Here is an 18,095-nt window from a genome sequence, read left to right as displayed (position 1 = left end):
CTGTTAGGTCTCCACTTTATTTTACTTTGCCCATTCTCCTTTTATAGGACAGGAACCAGTTTAAAAATATTGGTAACATTTGGCTTCTGCTAGGGAATCCTAGTAATTGTATTTTTGTAAGGATACCTAGGATTCCTTTGGAAATCTAGAGCTCCCTCCCAGGACTACAGTTCCCGGAGTTCTTTGGCATGAAGCCATCTATGTCTGTTGAATCAGTTGGAATTTATAGTATATACAGTCCCTTTGTATTAAATAGCTACTGGGTTCCCTGGACATGATGCCATCAGTCGGCTGCTCCAAATCCAACCTCCTCTTACTAACTTGTAATGATTAGCTTTGCTACATTCCTAGTGTGGCTATGGTGAATTGGTGGCAGAACCACACCAGCAGAAGTTTCTGGCTAATGCCGAAACAGGACTGACAAGATGGAGTTAGGGCATTCTTTCTTTTAAGGAAAGGTCCAAACAAGTTGGAGGGAGATTATGATTACCTGGTTGATTCCTACCTTGCTGGTGCCTTTGTTCAAAAGTGAGGACGTGCTCCAGAGACCTCTGTGCTACAGAGGTGGCAGCATTTTTTGTTCAAGGGATTCCTAACCTCCTCCGGCCTCACCTTGCTATCTGCCCCATGATCTAGTTCAGAGAATTCTTGCTAGTAGCTTTAAAAACAGAGTTCTCATATTTCTGACCTCTTGCCGTAATGATTGATCCATTGAATATGTGACTATTCTGTGTGTGTTTAATGTGATCTGTGACAATGACTCTCTCTTCTGTTAGCTTATCCTATCAACTGTCTGCTGCCCAATACCCATGGCCCCTGCACAGATTGGACAACTCGCTGGTACTTTGTATATGATGTTGGGAAGTGCAACCGATTCTGGTATGGAGGTTGCCATGGTAATAAGAACAACTTTGCTTCTGAAGAGGAGTGCATGGGAACTTGCCATGTATCTCTGGGAAGAAGTGATGTAAGGCCCCACCACCATATTGCAATTCCCAACATCCAGCCTAGTTCACACCTGCAAGAAGGGAATGCACAGGACTGGCAACAACACTCTGCAAGAGGAGTGATCGCTCAGAGCCATACAGAAGGAGCTTTCCACATTGCAGGAGATCGCTCAGAAGCAAAGTTAGCTCAGCACCATACAGAAAGGGGCTGGGGAAGGACCATGACTATAGATGCACCACCAGAGTCTCAGCAAGGAACTGCTGTGCTGGAAAGCCAGCATCGAGATTCTCATCGCTCCGCAGGTTATGGGGAAAGAGGGATGGATCCAGCAAAGCGCCTGCATGGGTTGGGGGAAGGTATGATTTCTGAGAAGCAGTTGACTGTCAATGGTCAGACAGTTTACCATGAACGTGAAGAATGGAGGAGGCCATCTGGAGCAGATGAATCGACAGTGAATGGATTTGAACATCAAACCCCACCAGGCCCTTCATTACAACAGTCTCTGAACAGGTAACATTTTAATGCAAGTCTGCTTTCCTACTGAGGGGCTGTTTCTCTGCAGCCTAAGAACCTTTGCTGTTATCAAAGATGAACACACAATCGGTAACTCTTGCTCTTGGGACGCCAGCTATCTAGTGGCAAAGCTTGCTTTCCCATTCTTAAATGACCAGTTGTGCATCTTCATACGTCATATTCCTGTAAACTACACAGGAAAAAATATATCCACTCTCCATAGTGGAGAGTGGTTGACAGGACCTTGTTCAGGGGACTGTAGAATCAGACTGCTTGGTCCAAGTCACTTCAACTTGGAGGATCTTTAAAGGACAGGCAGCTATATGTCAGATATAGCTGGGCAGACTCATGCTCAGCTATATTTTTCCTATATGTGGACTGATCCAGATTCTGATGGTGGGTAGTTATATTTCTTTATGCTCTGGATAACTTCAAACTTTACTTGGGATGTTTTGAACAAACAGAAGTAACTTGCAAGAGCATTTTGGATACGGCAGCTTGGATTTGGTTCCACATCAAATAATGACACTCTTGATTTCCCAAGATAAATGTATTTTCATGCGGTTTGGGTTCTGATGTGCAAGGTGATGGATCAAGTGTCATTCCCCAGTTAGATCTCTCTCTCTGGACTCTATAAAGCTTCCTGCTTCCTAGCCATAGCTGTACACTGTGGTTTTAATACTATTCATCCTGACTTGGATCTATAGGGCTAGGTAAAACGTCACATGGGTTCCTTAGAATCCTCTGCCTTTGCAAAAATATGGTGATAAATGTTAGAGGTTCTTTCTCCTTACCCACAGCCATGAATTTTTCATCCTACAGTTCAAAGCAACCTTGGAGATGGTAAGAGATGGACGGGTTTTTTGGTTTTTTTTAGAAAATCTCTCTTTTTCAGGATCCTCTTGGAAGGATCAGGACCTTCCACTGTGGAGGCAGGCCTGGGACAAAGCATTCGCCTTCTCTGCAAGGCAGGCAATTCCCCTTTCTCCAGAGTCGAGTGGCAGAAGGATGGGCAGCCAGTGCCATCAGACAGGTGAGCCTATCCCTTGCTTTCCCCCTCTACCCTACACAAACTGTGAGACCAATCTTACTCATGTATACCAACTTGGTAGAATTTGGAAAAGGGGAGGGATGAGATTCATTTCTTAAGTTTTAAAATTTGTACACTTTAAAGAACATAATTTTGATAAATAGTAGTAGTATCTTCTTTATTTAACACTAACTGTTCCGACAAAAGCTGAATTCTGTGTTTGTTATAATTAAGCAAGCAGCCACTACATGCATTTACATATTTTGCATTATTCTGCTGGGCCATGCCTCTTATCAAAGTATTTTAGACCAATGTGGTGTACTGGTTGACTAGGATCTGAGAGATCCATGTTTGAATATGCTCAGTCTACCCTACCCCACAGGCTTGTGAGGATAAAAAAGGTTCTAGAGGGGGCGTAGAAAATTACAGGCCAGATAAGTCTAATATCCATTCCAAGTAAATTAATAGAAACTGTTATTTAAAAGTATGATTTCAGTTCATTAGCACCTTAGAGTCTAACAGGTTTTCAGGTAGGTAGCCATGTTGGTTTGCGCTTGAACAGCAGGATTTGAGTCCAGTAGCTCCTTAGAGATCAACAAGATTTTCCAAGGTATAAGCTTTTGAAAGTCAAAGCTCCCTTCTTCAGATCTGCTGTTTGTCTGTTCTACTACAGACTAACAGGCTACCTACCTGAAACTGTTGTTAAAGAGAGAATTACTAAGCACATTAAGATACAAAGTCTGCAGACAGAAAATCAATTAGACTTTTGCAAAGGGAAGCCCTCCTTCAGCCCTCTTGGAGTTCTTTTAGCAAATTAACAAGCATGTTGATAAGGGCGATCCAGTAGACATCATATGCTTGGACTTCCAAAGGGCTTTTGACAAAGTGCCTCACCAAAGACTCCTGGATAAGCTTAGCAGTCATGGGATGAGTGGACATATCTTCTTGCAATCCTTGGTTAAATTGCAGGAAGCAGAGAGTAGGAATAAATGAACAGTTATAGCAATGGTGGGAAGCAAGCAGTGGAGTAACACAAGGATCAGTACTGGGGCTGCTGCTATTAATTTATACTTCTTTACTCACCAAATAAATACACTATGGAATTTGCCACTGGGGGAGGGGATGGCAACAAGTATAGATAGCTTTAAGAGAGGGTTAGGCAGATTCATGGAGGGAAGAGGTCCATCAATGGCTACTAGCCATGGTGACTATAGGCAGCCTCCATATCCAGAAGCAGCAAATCTCTGAACAGCAGTGCTGGGAGGCAAGAGCAGGAGCAGGCCTTGGCCTGTATGCCTTGTTTGGCCCTCCAGGGCAGCTGGTTGGCCTCTGTGTGAGACAGGATGTCAGACAAGATGGACCACTGGTCTTATCCAACAGGGCTCTTCCTACGTTCTTACATTCTTATTCTTATGAAACGGAGGAGAGGAGAACTATGTAAGCTGTGGTTCTCCATTGATGAGAAAGATGTATAAGTGAAATAAATAAAAGAAAAAGAAATAGTGTTCTGGATGGGTTAGAATGTCAGATAGGAACCTGTGAGACCCGGATTCAAATTTCCACTCAGCCATGAAGCTAATTGAGTGACCTTTAGCAGTCACTCTCTCTCTCTCTCACCTGAACTGATGTCACAGGGGTATTGTGAAGAAAAAACAGTACAGCTACAAACTATATACGAATACTGTATATTGACCTGGTGGTATGGCCAGGCTAAATAAGATTTAAAAGCACATATTGTAGCTTTGTTATCATGTATATTATGCCAACAACCCCTTAGATGATGTGTTGGTCAGTGAGAATGAACAATTCTCTCTCTTTGCCCTGCAGGCATACTTACCAGTCTGACAGTTCTTTGGTGATCAGCCAGCTCAGAGCTGAGGATGCTGGGACTTACATGTGTATAATTTCCAATGGGAGGACAGAACGGAGACAGATCCAGCTAAGCATCAAAGGTCATTCATTGTTTCTCTCTTAAGACCTGAGCTAACCTTGCCATTTTTTCCCAGATCAAAAGGAAAAGGTAAACTTCTAACTGTGATTAGGAAGTCAGCAGCCTACCATGTCAACCTTATCCCTTTCCAGATCTTGCAAAACGCTCATCATGATCATACTAGTCATGTCAGTGTTAGTGAAGGAAGCTGGCAATTGCCAGTCATAGTAAAAACAGTGGAGTTACCATCCTTTGTAATGGGCATGCTTGCTTACAGCTGTCCATAGTGAGAAAGTTTCAGAGCTGATTGTCTGCTGTGTTACTGCCCAGACAAGACTGGAAGGTTTCTGGAGAGGTGCCCTCTTTTCTTGCAACATACGTGGGATTTCTTGGTTAGCATGTTCATAGATTATCTTATCCAACTTATTTCAATACTGTTAACTCTCCCACTTTTCACCCTGTGACATCTTTTCTTTTACATTTTACTCATGACCTTTCTCTCTGCCCGGTAACTAACTGTTCTGCTGTTGTTACACACAATGGTTGCAGAGCTCTTGGCTTGAATGCTCATAAATTTCTCATGAACTAACATTTAAGCTAGAAAAAGAAATAAATGTAATATCTTTTATTGGGGCCAACCTAAATGACACAAAATATTGCGCAAACTGGGCCTGTGATTGCTATGGGGGCAGGGCTAGGGCTTGGGAGATCATAGAATTTAAATGCCAAGATCAATCATGTTTAACCACATAAGTGTTGCCAGGGCCTTTTAAATTGCATGTTGTGGCTTCTAATGTTAACATTTTAGAGACTTTCAACAGAACAAGGCAAAGAGATACTTGCCAGTTTTGATATGCAATGACAAAAATAATAACAACATTCGATTTATATACTTCCCTTCAGGACAACTTAACGCGCACTCAGAACGGTTTACAAAGTATGTTATTATTATCTTCACAACAATCATCCTGTGAGGTGGGTGGGGCTGAGAGAGCTCCGAAAGAGCTGTGACTGATCCAAGGACACCCAGCTGGCTTCAAGTGGAGGAGTGGGAAATCAAACCTGAATCTCCAGATTAGAGTCCTGCCACTCTTAACCACTACACCAAAAAAAAAATCTGCATGAAGTATCACAATGAATGGATAATCTTAGGCTTGGATCCCACCTAAAGTTTCCACAGATGGAATAATTCATGCCTACAAAATGTGACTTCCCTGCCTCCCCTTCTGCTGTAGCCTAAAATGCCCCTGAAATACTGCTCCTCGATAATGGCTTGGAGGAGGGGAAGAGATCTACTGTGGGATGGGGGTACTGGCACAAATCCCTTCTTCCATCTGCAATACTTCTAGGCAGGATCCAAGCCTTAGTCAGAATTTTCTCTCTAGGTATCTATGGACCTCCAGTTGCACATGGAACAAGGCATCAGCTTACTCATGGACAAAATCATCAACATGGAGCATTAGGTTTAGAAGTTAGTACTGGACATTCGCATGTCTCCACTGAGCATCCTCATTCCATGTACAGGTAAGATTTCCAGCATCTAGTATTATCCTTTGTATTTCCGGTATCATAAACTAGACTTGTTTTTGTTTTGTGACCTAGTGAGAATAAAGAATATCAGGTGAGATCAGTGCTCTTGATGAAGACAAGAGGTTGTGTAAATAGTCAAGTTGTTGTTTCGAATGGATAGGATGCACAGTTCTGTAGTAAAACTTGGTAACCTGTTTAAACTCAAGAAAATCAGCACTGTGTGCAGCAGAAAGAGCCTAGAAATTCTTCACTTGGTGCAAATGAGGATTAAACCTGAAATCTCAGGATCACAACTGTGAGAGAGTTTACTACTAATTGTAGAACACTTCAAAACTCTGCTTTGATAGTGGGATTGAGAAGTACTGCAGTCAGGTAAGTGGACAAAAAAGTGTCTCTATTTGTTTTGTTTGTTCCCCTTCCTCTCTCCATGCCTCTTCTACTGATAGTAGGATTTGAGTCTAGTGGCACTTTAGAGACAAACAAAGATTTTCAGAGTGTCTGAAGAAGGGAGCTGTGACTCGCAAAAGCTTACACTCTGAAAATCGTGTTGGTCTCTAAGGTGCCACTGGATTCAAATCCTGATGTTCTAATGCAGACCAACACAGCTATCCACCTAAAACTACCCTGCTGAGAGTGGTATTCCAGCTCTGCTCAACCTGTTCTCTGTGCCCTCTCAGATGGAGTTAGGGGATTGGGGTATGCAGCCTGCTTGGACTGGGTGTGAGAGCAATCCCCTGCTAACCAGCTGATAGCCTGTGCTGTTGGGAAGTGTAATGATTTCAAGTAAATGTGTGCATGTGTCTTTAAATGCTTGGTGAGCTAGGTGAAGAGTGGGGGTGAGAGAGAGAGAGAGAGAGGGAAGAGTGAGTGATATGATTGGTTGATGACTGAGAGGGTGGGCGGAGTGAATGCAGTTTGAGACTGACAGGGCAGGGAGAAGAGTTTCAGTCAGAAGAAAGCAGGCTAGCTGTGTGCTGCCTGAGTATACTGAAGTATTTATGAGAGAAATATGACCTGTGTGGAACCTGAACTGAGCATGTTTGTGAAAGGACACTCAGTCTGGGAAAGAGAGGCCAGCTGTGTGCTGCCTGAGCAGGTTTAATATTTCTGTGAATAACAGTCAAGAGAAAGAGAGGCTGGCTGTGTGCTGCCTGAGGAGTTTTAAGCATTTCTGTGAGAGAAATATTGAGTTAGAGAAAGAGGCTAACTGTGTGTGAAGCCTTAGAAGAGATCTGTGTGAATGAGTTTATAGGAAGTAACTTCAAGAACCGAGAACTACGTTTATGAAACCAATACGCTTCTTGACTAAATAAAAGTTTATTTTTGTTTTGTTATATCCCAGAGTAGCTGTCAATTCTATATCCCATTCCTATCCTCAGGGCCACATAGAACCATGAAGGAGCCTGACGCTTAGGAACGTTACCAAAGGGAAAACTTAAATAAAATATATTGGAATATAATATTCCTGGTGGCAGCAAACTACCCAGAGGGTGTTAAGGGAAAGATTAAAGGAAAAATCTACCCCAAGGAAAGTAAAGATCATAACAGGAAGGTTGTAGGGGTCTGCCACAATTGCACAGGCCTTAGAGTCAGTGAGTCAAGTCTTGCTTGAATGAACCTGTCAGTGTATCCTGAGTGCCTCCTGATGGAGTGCCAGCTAGTGGCAGTCCCCAGATGGTTACAGGAAAAACAGCAGTATTTTGTTGAAATTTCTTCAGCCTTTTGTGGAAAGCATTCAGTGGAGCCAGGCAGGCTATTCAAAAGAACATTTAGTTACATGGGTCTCTTGTGGCTAAAGGAGTTCTCTGGGCCTGAAGCCAAATGAACACTTAGGAAAGATGTATTTATACAAGTTTGCACTTTGTAAAGTGTTTAAGACAGAAGCAGGGCACTGGCTGCAACACAGTCTGCGAAGGAATCCATTTGTGCCCATCTGTGCCCTGGTCAAGTTGCAGAGCCAGTGTGAACTCTAGATGGTGGGGGCCAGGGTGGAGCAGGTTGTGCAAGTGCCATTCAGAGGAGATGACAAGGAGAAGTGGTCGAGTTCTGTTATGGAAATTTCAAATGCAGAACTGAACTATTGCTGCTTTTGGCAGGGGGTGTAACAGGGGTCTTTGCTTTGCAGGCTAAAAATGTACAAGAATGAGCCCTCAGTAGTTGATGCCAACATTGGGGAACGCGTCAGATTGCCTTGCCGAGCTGAAGCTACACCTTCTCTAACAATTGAGTGGTGGAAGGATGGACAGCCCATCTCATCATCCAGGTAAACAGCCATGCTAATGGTAATGCTGTTTTAATACCACTTTCTGTATCCTAGGGGAGCACAGCCCCAACCGCTCTGAAGGCCATTGTGACTAGAGATGTGTGATTTGGTATATCTAGTCTGAATATATATCCACAAAACACCTTATTGGTATTTTGTGAGTATATTCAGGAATCCCGATCAAATTCAAGATTCTTGAGTGTACTGGTATTGGCTTCCCAGTTAATTCTGAATATATTTGGAATTAACTGTGTCCCTTACACCCTATGGGGGAATCTTTGTGGGGATGAGGGGTCTGTTTTTAAAGCAAACTACATCAACATTTCAACATGGTGAGGGTTGTCTAAAGACCCCCAAAGTTTCAATTGAATCAGACCAAGAGGTCCAGTTCTATGGGTCCCTAAACAAGGTCCCCTCAGCCCCTCTCCATTGTAGCCAGGGGCGGGGAGGGGTTGCATACTTTTTCTAGGCTAAAGAAGGTTTACCCAAACACAGAAGAACAATTGCAGACCCAAAACCTTCCCAAAAGAACTGACAAAGCTCAGCAGAACAGGAGTATCCCAGCCAAACCCATCTGGCAGAACTCCTTGCTCTGAAAGCGTGGCTTGTCTTTTTTCCTTTTCATGGTTTTCCCAGCCCGGTGGGGGGGGGGGCATTTCAGGGCAAGGAGTTCTGCCTGGTGGTTCTGCAGGAATTCTACGGTTCTGTTGGGCTCTGTTAGATCTTTTGGGGAAGCTCTGGGTCAGTGGTTGCTGTTCTGAGTTTGGGTAAGCCTTCTTTGTCCTGGAGAAAGCATGCGATTCCCCTCAGAGGCTATAATGGAGAGTGGCTGAGAGGACCTTGTTCAGAGGCCTTTAGAAATCAGACTGCTTGGTCCAATTCACTTCATCTTGGAGGATCTTTAAAGGACAGTCAGCCCTCATTATGCTGCAATTTTTGTGTAGTTTGTATTAAAAACAGACCTTCTAGCTCCCTGAACATTTCCCCCATAGGGAATAATGGAGCCAAATAGATTTGGATTCCCAGCGGGGGGAAGTTGCATTGAAGTACTATACTGGTATTTTTGGACCCAAATATCAGGGATACTAATATCTATTGGATTTCTGATACCCAAATAAAAAAACTACTTTTTAAAAAGTGCACACCCCTAATTGTGACTCGTTCAAGAGGGCTACATTGTTGTAGGACAACAGCAGGTATTTGATGTACCTCAGATACAGAATGTCCATAGGCCTTTCATGCTATTGCTCCTGTCTTCTTCCCTTCCATATTGTAATTCTCTCCTCCTCACAACTCTCCTGCACTGGGTCTTCCTCAGGGTATGGCTTTCCGATACTGTTTCTGTCACTGATACCAGACACCTCCCATCAGGGATTGGCCAAGTATGTCTGGCTAGTTCTGGTTCCTAGCATGTGCCAGGTCATGCCAAGCTACTCTCTGTGCTTCCATAGGTCATCTTTCAGTTATGACCTCTTTTTTCTACCCACATATCTTTCTGCAACCCCATTCCTCTGTTTTCTCTGTGTGTCCTGCAGCATTCTCCTCTCCTGGTATCTATCCCTCACTGCCAAGATCTTTGCATCCCTGTTTCTATTACTTCCATTTTTCTGTTTCTGCCCACCTATGTCATAGCTATCCCTTCTTGTACTGTTTCCCCACCCACAGGTGTCTCTACAACCTCTTTAAAACACCATTTATTTAAAATATATTTGTGTACCACTTTTCTATCACACTCATAGCAGTTTCCAGGTATAGAGAGAGAACATTAAAACCAAGATCAGAAGATTGAAACGATTAGCACAAATCCATTAAGTCCCTTTCCAAAGATCTTCTTTTATTATCACAGGTCTCTTGGCATTCCATCTTTTATTTCCCCACCTTTTCTTCCATCAGTGTATATTTGCCAGGTTTTTTTCCTCTCCTGCCTCACCTCTGCTCTTCTTGGTGAGTTCAGGAGCAACAGCACACACCACACCAGTGAAGGAGGCTCAGGTGGAAGTGAGCTGCCCACCATGGCGGGAACAGGGTGGAAAAACTGCCTCCCAATCCACCATGTGCCTCTGAATCCAAAGAAAGGAGCAGCAGTGTAGATATTCTCCCATCCCCACTCCCACACTTGATGGGGCATCCTTAGATGATCCTCATCAAAATGTGGGGAAAGACCTGCGCATGGCCAAGTATCAGGACAGAGAGACCTTTCCCCCTTCTCCCAAAATGCTAGCCCTTGGGGGCAGTCACCCAATGTATTTGATAGGCAATAGATTCAGGACAGACAAAAGGAAATATTTCTTCATTCAACAAGTAATTAAATTGTGGATTTCATGGCCAATGGACATATTGATGGCCATAAACATAGGTGGCTTTAAAAGGGGATTAAGCAGATTCATGGGGATCTGTGAATGTTCATTAGCCATGGTGAGTAAAAGGAACCTCCATATACAGAGGCACCAAACCTCTGAATACCAGTGTCAGGAGGCAACATCAGAGAAAGGTCTTGGCCTCTATGCCTGTTTGTTGGCCCTCTGGGGCAGCTGGTTGGCCCCTGTGAGACAGGAGGTTGAACTCGATGGACCGCTGGTCTGATCCCGCAGAGCTCTTCTTAGGTTCTTATCTGAGATTTCCCTTGGGGGTTACTGGGAGTGGCTGTTGCCTGGGAGCCCTTATGTGATGCAGGGTGGATCCACATACATGTGTGTTTGTGCGCCTTCACCTTCTTTTAATAACTTATCCAGGCTTTGTTCTGATAACATAATCTGGTCAGTTATCAGACTGTTATAGTGCTGTGGTTTATCTGTCAAACACTTAATAGTTTTGGAGTAAGCAATCTGGGATTGGTTCCAGAGTGGTTGTCATGTCAGCCTGTTGAAACAAAAATAAATAGGGGTTTTTGCAGCACCACGAAGACCAAATACATGTCACTCTTTGCTGCTAACATGAGGACATGATGCCAAACCCAGCAGAGTTCTGCATACTGTTCCACAGCATGAGCCAGAAGAGAGGTGGGTGACTTTTCTCTTTCATTAACTAGGGCTGATGAAAACAGCACCAGACACCAGAGCAAGTATTATTTTGTTATGATATGTCCTAAGACTACAGTCTTAGTTTCCGCAATTAGATAGGTTATTGCTACAAGGCCTGATCTGTATAAGTGAGTGGTTTTCATCTCTTCTTCCAGAAATCATGGTATGTTTTGGTTTTGGTTCCCAGGCACAGGCAGCAGGCTGACGGTGCCTTGGTGATCAGTCGCCTGAGTGCTGAAGATGCTGGCTTCTTTACCTGCATTGCTTCCAATGGCCGTAACCAGGATCAGAGAAGAATCCAGATCAGACCTCAAGGTATTGGGAGAAAAAGGGGTGGGGGGAGAAGCTTTGCTTTGATATCAAGAACATGGGGTGAGGAAAGGGTACATTGATTGATTGATAAGCCAAGCATCAGGTAAATGGAAGTTGCTGAGAGTTAATCCATACATGCAGCTAGAAAGTAGGAGAATGGGCAGGGGCAGGCTTTGAGCCATTGTGGGGGTGCTTTCTGTGTAATTTCAACTGAATGAGAGCAAAGAATATGACCTGGGGAATTTATAGTGCTGTGGAATAAATAAACTCCCCACACTTTTCCATTTTCACTAGCAGGGCAACCCTACCCTCCATATGGGTCTGTTTAAGGCATGACTGTATAAAAGAATCTGACCTAGGCTTTATCAGTAGGACTACATTTGAGACAAACGAGGTTTCAGGGGGTTTTTTTGTATTGTAGAAATACCTTTAAGGTGTTTAGCGTTACTTCCCTCTAGCCCCAATCAGTATCTATCCACAGGGAACTTTTGGGATTGGAGTCTCATTAGAAGGTTGGGAGACCCCTCTTGGCATGTTCACAAAATTCAAAGGGGGGAAAATGCAAGAGTTTATACCTCTTGCAGACTGTTTTAAGTTTGTAACTGAGGTATACACCATTAGAGCAGGTGGGTGTCTCTGTGGCAACTGCTACTGCTGTGACTGAAAGAACAATGTGACTGTTTCTTGCTAAGAACAGAATTCATATGTGAGTGCTCTTCCTGAAGGAATCATTTCAGCTTCTTGGGCAGAATCTTCCTGGTTAGTGACAATACTCTTTCTCGCCCAGGAGAGCTGAGAATAACTGGTGTGCTACCCAGTCTCTCTGTGTCCGAGGGAGAAAACACCCAGCTTCAATGTGTGGTGACAGGCAACAATGTCAACATCAGATGGTCAAGGTAAAGAGTCACATTAAGAAACATTAACACCAGGTAACCACTGAACAAAGATCTATCAGAGAATGGACACCGTGGAGCACTCCAGGCTTCATTTATGCTGCAAGCCAAAGACCGCTTTTTCTGTAAGATCATGTCCTCAAAAGCTCCTTTCTCAATATGGTCTTGCTAAAAAGTGTACCTCCCTTGGAATATGTAGGAGCCAGAAAGAGGCTCCATTTCAACATGGAAGGTAACTGGTCCTGTCATTTCTTTTTTGCTCAGGAATGGGGTTCCAGTAAGCACTGATGGCCATCATGTCCGTATGTCCCACGATGGAAGTCTGCATATAAACAGTGTGCAGATAAGTGACGAAGGGTCCTACACCTGCAATGCCTACAGTGGTAGTAATTCTGTTAGTGCCAGCACAGAAGTGAGAGTGATCAGGAAGCGGCCAGAAGGTGGGTGTCTCTAGAGGTTTAGAATTCCAGCCTGAAAACTGGAAATTCCTCTACTAGTTATGACGTAAAAACAATGCTGTAATAGCGTAGGTGCCCACATACTAATGTTGTGCTAAGGTACAAAGGAAAAAAAAAGTCAGGCTGGGCTATCATTAGGCTGTCCTGATGCATGGATGGAGATTGGGGTAGCAGAAGCCCAAGTGCTAGTGGAGCATTAAATAAGTGCGTATGTCTTTGTTCAGATCTTCATGGTGAAGTGCCATTAGAGAAGATCTGCTGCTTATGTGACATTTGTTCAAGGTGTGATTACAAAATACTGCTCATGAAAGGTGCAGGCATCTGGAATTTGTGGTTTTCCCCTTAAAAAGAGTCCTGTGGCAAGTGGCAAAGGAAAGGGGCGCATGGGGGAAAGAGCCTTCTGTAACTGAAGTGATACAACACTTGTTCTGTATTCAATTATCACAATCAAGGTGCAAAATGTATCTTAAGCTGCAACCAGACCTTTGACACCAGTTTCAGGAACTGTTTTCTTTTTAGTTCTGCTCTTGATTTCTTAGCTTACACTCAGTATCAAACCCCTTGACAAATATAACCTTCTATATTTCCATAGGCTGCTTTCTCCTAATACTTCAAGCCATGAACTAGTTTAGTCCCTGAGGGGACACAAATACTCTTGAATGTTGCAACTGAGAGAAAGAAGATGTCTAGTGCATGGTTCTCCATTCTCTATTGTATCTTTACAGCCCTTGACGGTTGGTTGAGAGTGATTGGCCAAAGGTCACCTAATGAGCTTCATGGCCAAATGGGGCTTTGAACTTGGGTCTGACACTCTGGCCCCTACCACACACTGTCTATGGCTACTCTTCTAAAATGTGAGGTAGTACAAATAGAAGGAAGACACACACTGAAAATGGAATGTGGTACACTTATTTTAAGATGCAGCTAAGTCCCAAGCTACTATTTAAAGAAAAAAAAATCCATGGCTGCTCCCATTTGAACTGGCCCTTCGTTCAAAAGCTCTCTTCCATCTCCCCCCCCGCCCCGCCCTTCCTCCTGTAGATGTCAAATGAAATTAAGAGGGCAGACAAAAGGCTTTCCATTGTGTCAAAATGCATAATTTAGAAAATGACCTGTCATATGTTGCAGTAACGGCCATTGACTTAGATGGCTGTAAAAGTGAGATTAGACAGATTGCTAGGATAAGCAAATAGCTCTTTTCTGTCTATAGACCTGTTTAAATGGAACCTCCCTGTTGGTGTACTTCTGAATATTGTCTGCTGGAAGGCGACTGCAGGGGCAAGATACTATCTCCATGCCTTGCTTGTGGCTTCCCTAGGACAACTGGCTTGCCATTCCTGGAAACAGGATACTGAACTGGCGGGACCTCTGGTCTATGCTAGTAGATTGTATATGATCTACTTTTTGTCTTGAGTTGCACATCATGACCTTAATCTAGAGAACCTATAAATGGTTCCGTTTCATTATCTATATAGCCAATTTGTGTATTATTCACATGAGAGAGGCTGCAGTAGTGCAAGAGCAAGATTCAGGTCCAGTAGCACCTTCAACTAGATTTCCAGGGTATGAGCCTTTGAGAGGCAGAGCTCCCTTAGTATGACTCTTGAAAGCTCATACTCTGGAAATCTAGTTGTTCTTTAAGGTGCTACTAGACTCAGATCTTGCTCTTCTATTACAAATCAGCATGATTACCCACCTGAAACTATCTGCAGTAGTGTAGTTATTAAACTTTTAAAAAAACCAGTCAAGACTTTGCTTGTGGAAGGTAGATGTAGATAGACAAGGGGAGGGAACAGGAAAGCTGAATTAAGGCAAATCTGTTAAAGTTATTAAAATATGGCTTTTAAACTAAATGGGCCTCGCTTTAGGAACAACCACTTTTCCGTGGGTAGCAACTGCAGTGTGACTCACAGCTTGAAGCTTCTATATACTGTATAGAATGGGATAGTGTCTTGCTAAAAATGGTTACCGTTTCATCCAATGCTGCAGCTGCTGTTCGCTATTTTCTGCTTTTTATTTTTTCCTACCATAAATTCTTTTGAACTAAATGCAGCAGGGACACGTTCTAGCCTGTGCATCAACAGCAATTTTTGGGCATTGCACTGAAATATTACCCTAACATCCCCCTCCTCTTTCTCCTTACAGAACCTGCACCCCTCCCTGTGGACCCAAACAGGGAATGTGTTGACCAACCCCATCTTGCCAACTGTGAGCTGATATTACAGGCACAGCTCTGCAATAATGAGTATTACTCCAGCTTCTGCTGTGCTAGCTGTTCTCGTTATCAACCCAGGTATCCACCTCGCCAAAGTCGCTGACCCCTCCCGTCCCAAAGAGAGACAACACCTGCAGCAGTGACTTAAAGAGGTGATCTCAAATATGTTTTCTCAAACACACAATAGGAAGCCAGCATGAGCTGCTATAGCAGAACAGTTGGCAATAACTGAATTTTCACCTCTCCAAGCTTTTTGCATCTAGTACATCCAGTTCTTTCTGACTGCTGGCTGATCTGCTCATCAGTTGAGACGAACAGCCTGGGATTGTTTCCCCAAAGATGATGAACAAGCAACATGGACAAGAGTCAAGAGCAAGCAAGAAAGATGCTTTTAAGACCAAAGCTATGAAAGCATTTGAACAAACATCAGCCACTACTCAACTTTAATGAAAACTACTGAGCCAAATCCTTTACGGAAGGAGAAACAAGTGACCACATTTCTGAGGAAACTTGGCAGCTGATCTAGACTTTCTATGTTCATTTCAATTATTCTACATTTCCTATTCCATGCTTTTCAGCTTTCAAAAGATACAAGCAGATAAAGTGGATTTGCTTCATAGCAGCTACCCAGAACTATGGATGAAAGGATTTTGGCACCATGCAAACATCACTGAACTCACTGGAGCTTCAGGAGATTTGGATGCTGGTGAAAAGAAACAAACTCCATGAAAGGTGCTCTGGGTACTAAACCAGATTTCTTTAAAGCAAGCACATCACCAAAAGAAAATAGGGCTTGTTTTGCATATTCTAGGATTCTTCTTGTGTGGAAGTAGCTTCATGTGGGGCTTTTAGAATGCTGACTTTTGAAAATCTTGACTGATCAAAGTTTGCCTCTGCATATTTATCCTCAGGTTCTTCAGAGTCAGCACTGAGCTTCTAAAGTTAATATGTAGCAACTAAAGAAAGTACAGGCTGGTTTTAAGCAGGGTCAAGATGCATGCACTCTATTCTCAAAGGCCCCTCTCCTTTGATTTACTATACATTGAAACAGCTGAGAATGGTTCAAACTCCAGAAGAGCTGAAGAAAACTTACAGTCCCTCTAACATTAGGCAACTAATTTTGTTGCTGAGTCAAACATTTCAGTGTGAACCAGAAAATAAATCTGTTTTCTGAGTGAAAATAAGGCGAAAGCAGCAGCTCATTTTACCCATTAAATATAGTGCCTTATAAACCTTGTGCTTTGTAAGTAATTTTCCTTTCCTCAGCAAAGCCCCATGTGTGTGTGTGTATAATTTTTCTGCCTAGGATTGCTGCCACAGGTTCTATTAATCAGGTCCTAGTTAACCACTGGGGAATCTTTCTCTACTCCAGAGCCCCTTAAACTTTAGTATGGTCTTTAAACCCAGGCAGTGGTCTATAACACAACATTCTAATAGGTGTGTCAGGTTACAAGGCAATTCTGTATTCCAATGCCATGGGGAGAAGGGGAAAAGGAGGTCTTACTAGGTTTTTGCATGCTTCAAACCACTCAATGGCTTCTGAAAAAGACCTTTTAAGCTGGAAACATGCAAGAGCCATCAGATGAGAGAGGATATTTAATGCTCCAGCTCCTAACCCAAGAGGCAGTCATCATAAGTAGCACGCAAATGAATCATTTTCTTTTTCTTTGCAAGACAACTGATTTTTAAAAGCATGGGATAAACAAAGTATTTTCCAGTTCACTTTGTCAGGAAAATGCCACCACTTTCCTGTTTTCATCCCTGCTCCCTGTATCTCACATTCCTAGAGTAATTAAGAGATGGCATAGCACAAAGGCAAAAGGATCAAGCTATGAATCAGAAAGTCCCAGGTCAGAATCTTGTGCCTGCCCTGATGAAACTTACTAGGTGATCTTAGACAAGCTATTCTCTCTCAGGCACACACACCCATTGGAAACATAGGGATATACTCATCTACTTACGAAGTTGTTGTGTGCACAGGAATGCCTGTGAATCACTTTGAACACTTAAATGCTGTACAAATCATATTAATCATTCACCAACTGCAATAATAAACATGTAGTAAGTTGCTTAATATCACCGTCAAAAGTTCAATTACCGCATTAGTTTGTAGTGGCATTCTCTTTTCAGACATTCATGTATCTAAAATTTTTGGTGTGGAAAATATTTATATACAGCTACTTACAAAACTGAAGTGTAATGTAACCCTTCCCAGATTCTAAGTATACCAAGGACTAGCTTGTATTTGACACCCTCCCTCCATCTATACTATCTTCTTACTCAAGGGAGCAGTTTGAAGGAGCATGCATGTAAATAAAGAGATTTCAGGTATGTTGGAAAGAGAAATGGCTTCCATAGTTGATCTGTCTGCCATACTATACAAAAAATGCTTCAGGGAGATGTGGCCTTGTATTAAAAATAAGTATTTGGGGTTGCTACATTAGATGTCAAAAAGACTGCAGTTAGCCATACTTGAAGTTACACACCAAGAAGTCATTGCAGCTAAGCTATGCTACACTTGGATTTTTAAGCACTGCTTAAGGCAAGAATGATTAAGATTTTTCTAGTATAAGTATCAAGATTATGAATAGTTATCTACTGGCCAAAAAACCCAACTGAAATAATTTGTATCCAACAGTTGCTCATTGCATCTTCTGGTTATTCAAATGCATTTATGTCACATTAAGAGGAACATTTTGTCAATATCTCCCATGAAAAGGAAAACCATACCTAGAATACACAACATTCACCTCAGCAATAATGTTTCTGACAATAGGAGATCTCTGTGTGTTCACTGTTGGTAGTAAGCATGCAAACCTGTGTACAGACACATATTGCACTTGACACTCACAGTTCTTGCTATAGTAATCAATTTTAAAAAAGCAACCACATATTCAGCATTGCCTTTTCTAGGTCAAACATATTCCAGATATACCAAAGTTCAAAGAAGTGTGGCAACTATAAAAAAGGCTTCTTAGAGAGC

General features: G+C 42.7%; 1 protein-coding gene across 2 annotated transcripts in view; it reads left to right on the top strand.

The window, feature by feature from the left end:
• PAPLN (papilin, proteoglycan like sulfated glycoprotein) overlaps positions 1–18,044 on the top strand; it is an 81,925-nt gene extending 63,881 nt beyond the window's left edge. For both annotated transcript variants that reach the window (XM_054971032.1, XM_054971030.1), the window contains exons 20-28: positions 777–1,458; positions 2,357–2,494; positions 4,319–4,443; positions 5,807–5,945; positions 8,077–8,214; positions 11,422–11,549; positions 12,334–12,442; positions 12,704–12,879; positions 15,043–18,044. In XM_054971032.1, the coding sequence (XP_054827007.1) occupies positions 777–1,458; positions 2,357–2,494; positions 4,319–4,443; positions 5,807–5,945; positions 8,077–8,214; positions 11,422–11,549; positions 12,334–12,442; positions 12,704–12,879; positions 15,043–15,215 (1,808 nt within the window). In that variant the 3' untranslated portion in view covers positions 15,216–18,044. The remainder of the gene's footprint in view (positions 1–776; positions 1,459–2,356; positions 2,495–4,318; positions 4,444–5,806; positions 5,946–8,076; positions 8,215–11,421; positions 11,550–12,333; positions 12,443–12,703; positions 12,880–15,042) is intronic.
• The last annotated feature ends 51 nt before the right edge of the window (positions 18,045–18,095 follow it).

The sequence above is a fragment of the Eublepharis macularius genome, chromosome 2 (assembly GCF_028583425.1).
Source record: "Eublepharis macularius isolate TG4126 chromosome 2, MPM_Emac_v1.0, whole genome shotgun sequence".
Classification (NCBI taxonomy): domain Eukaryota; kingdom Metazoa; phylum Chordata; class Lepidosauria; order Squamata; family Eublepharidae; genus Eublepharis; species Eublepharis macularius.
Note: the sequence above shows the minus strand (reverse complement) of the source record. Positions and strands in the feature narration are given on the sequence as shown.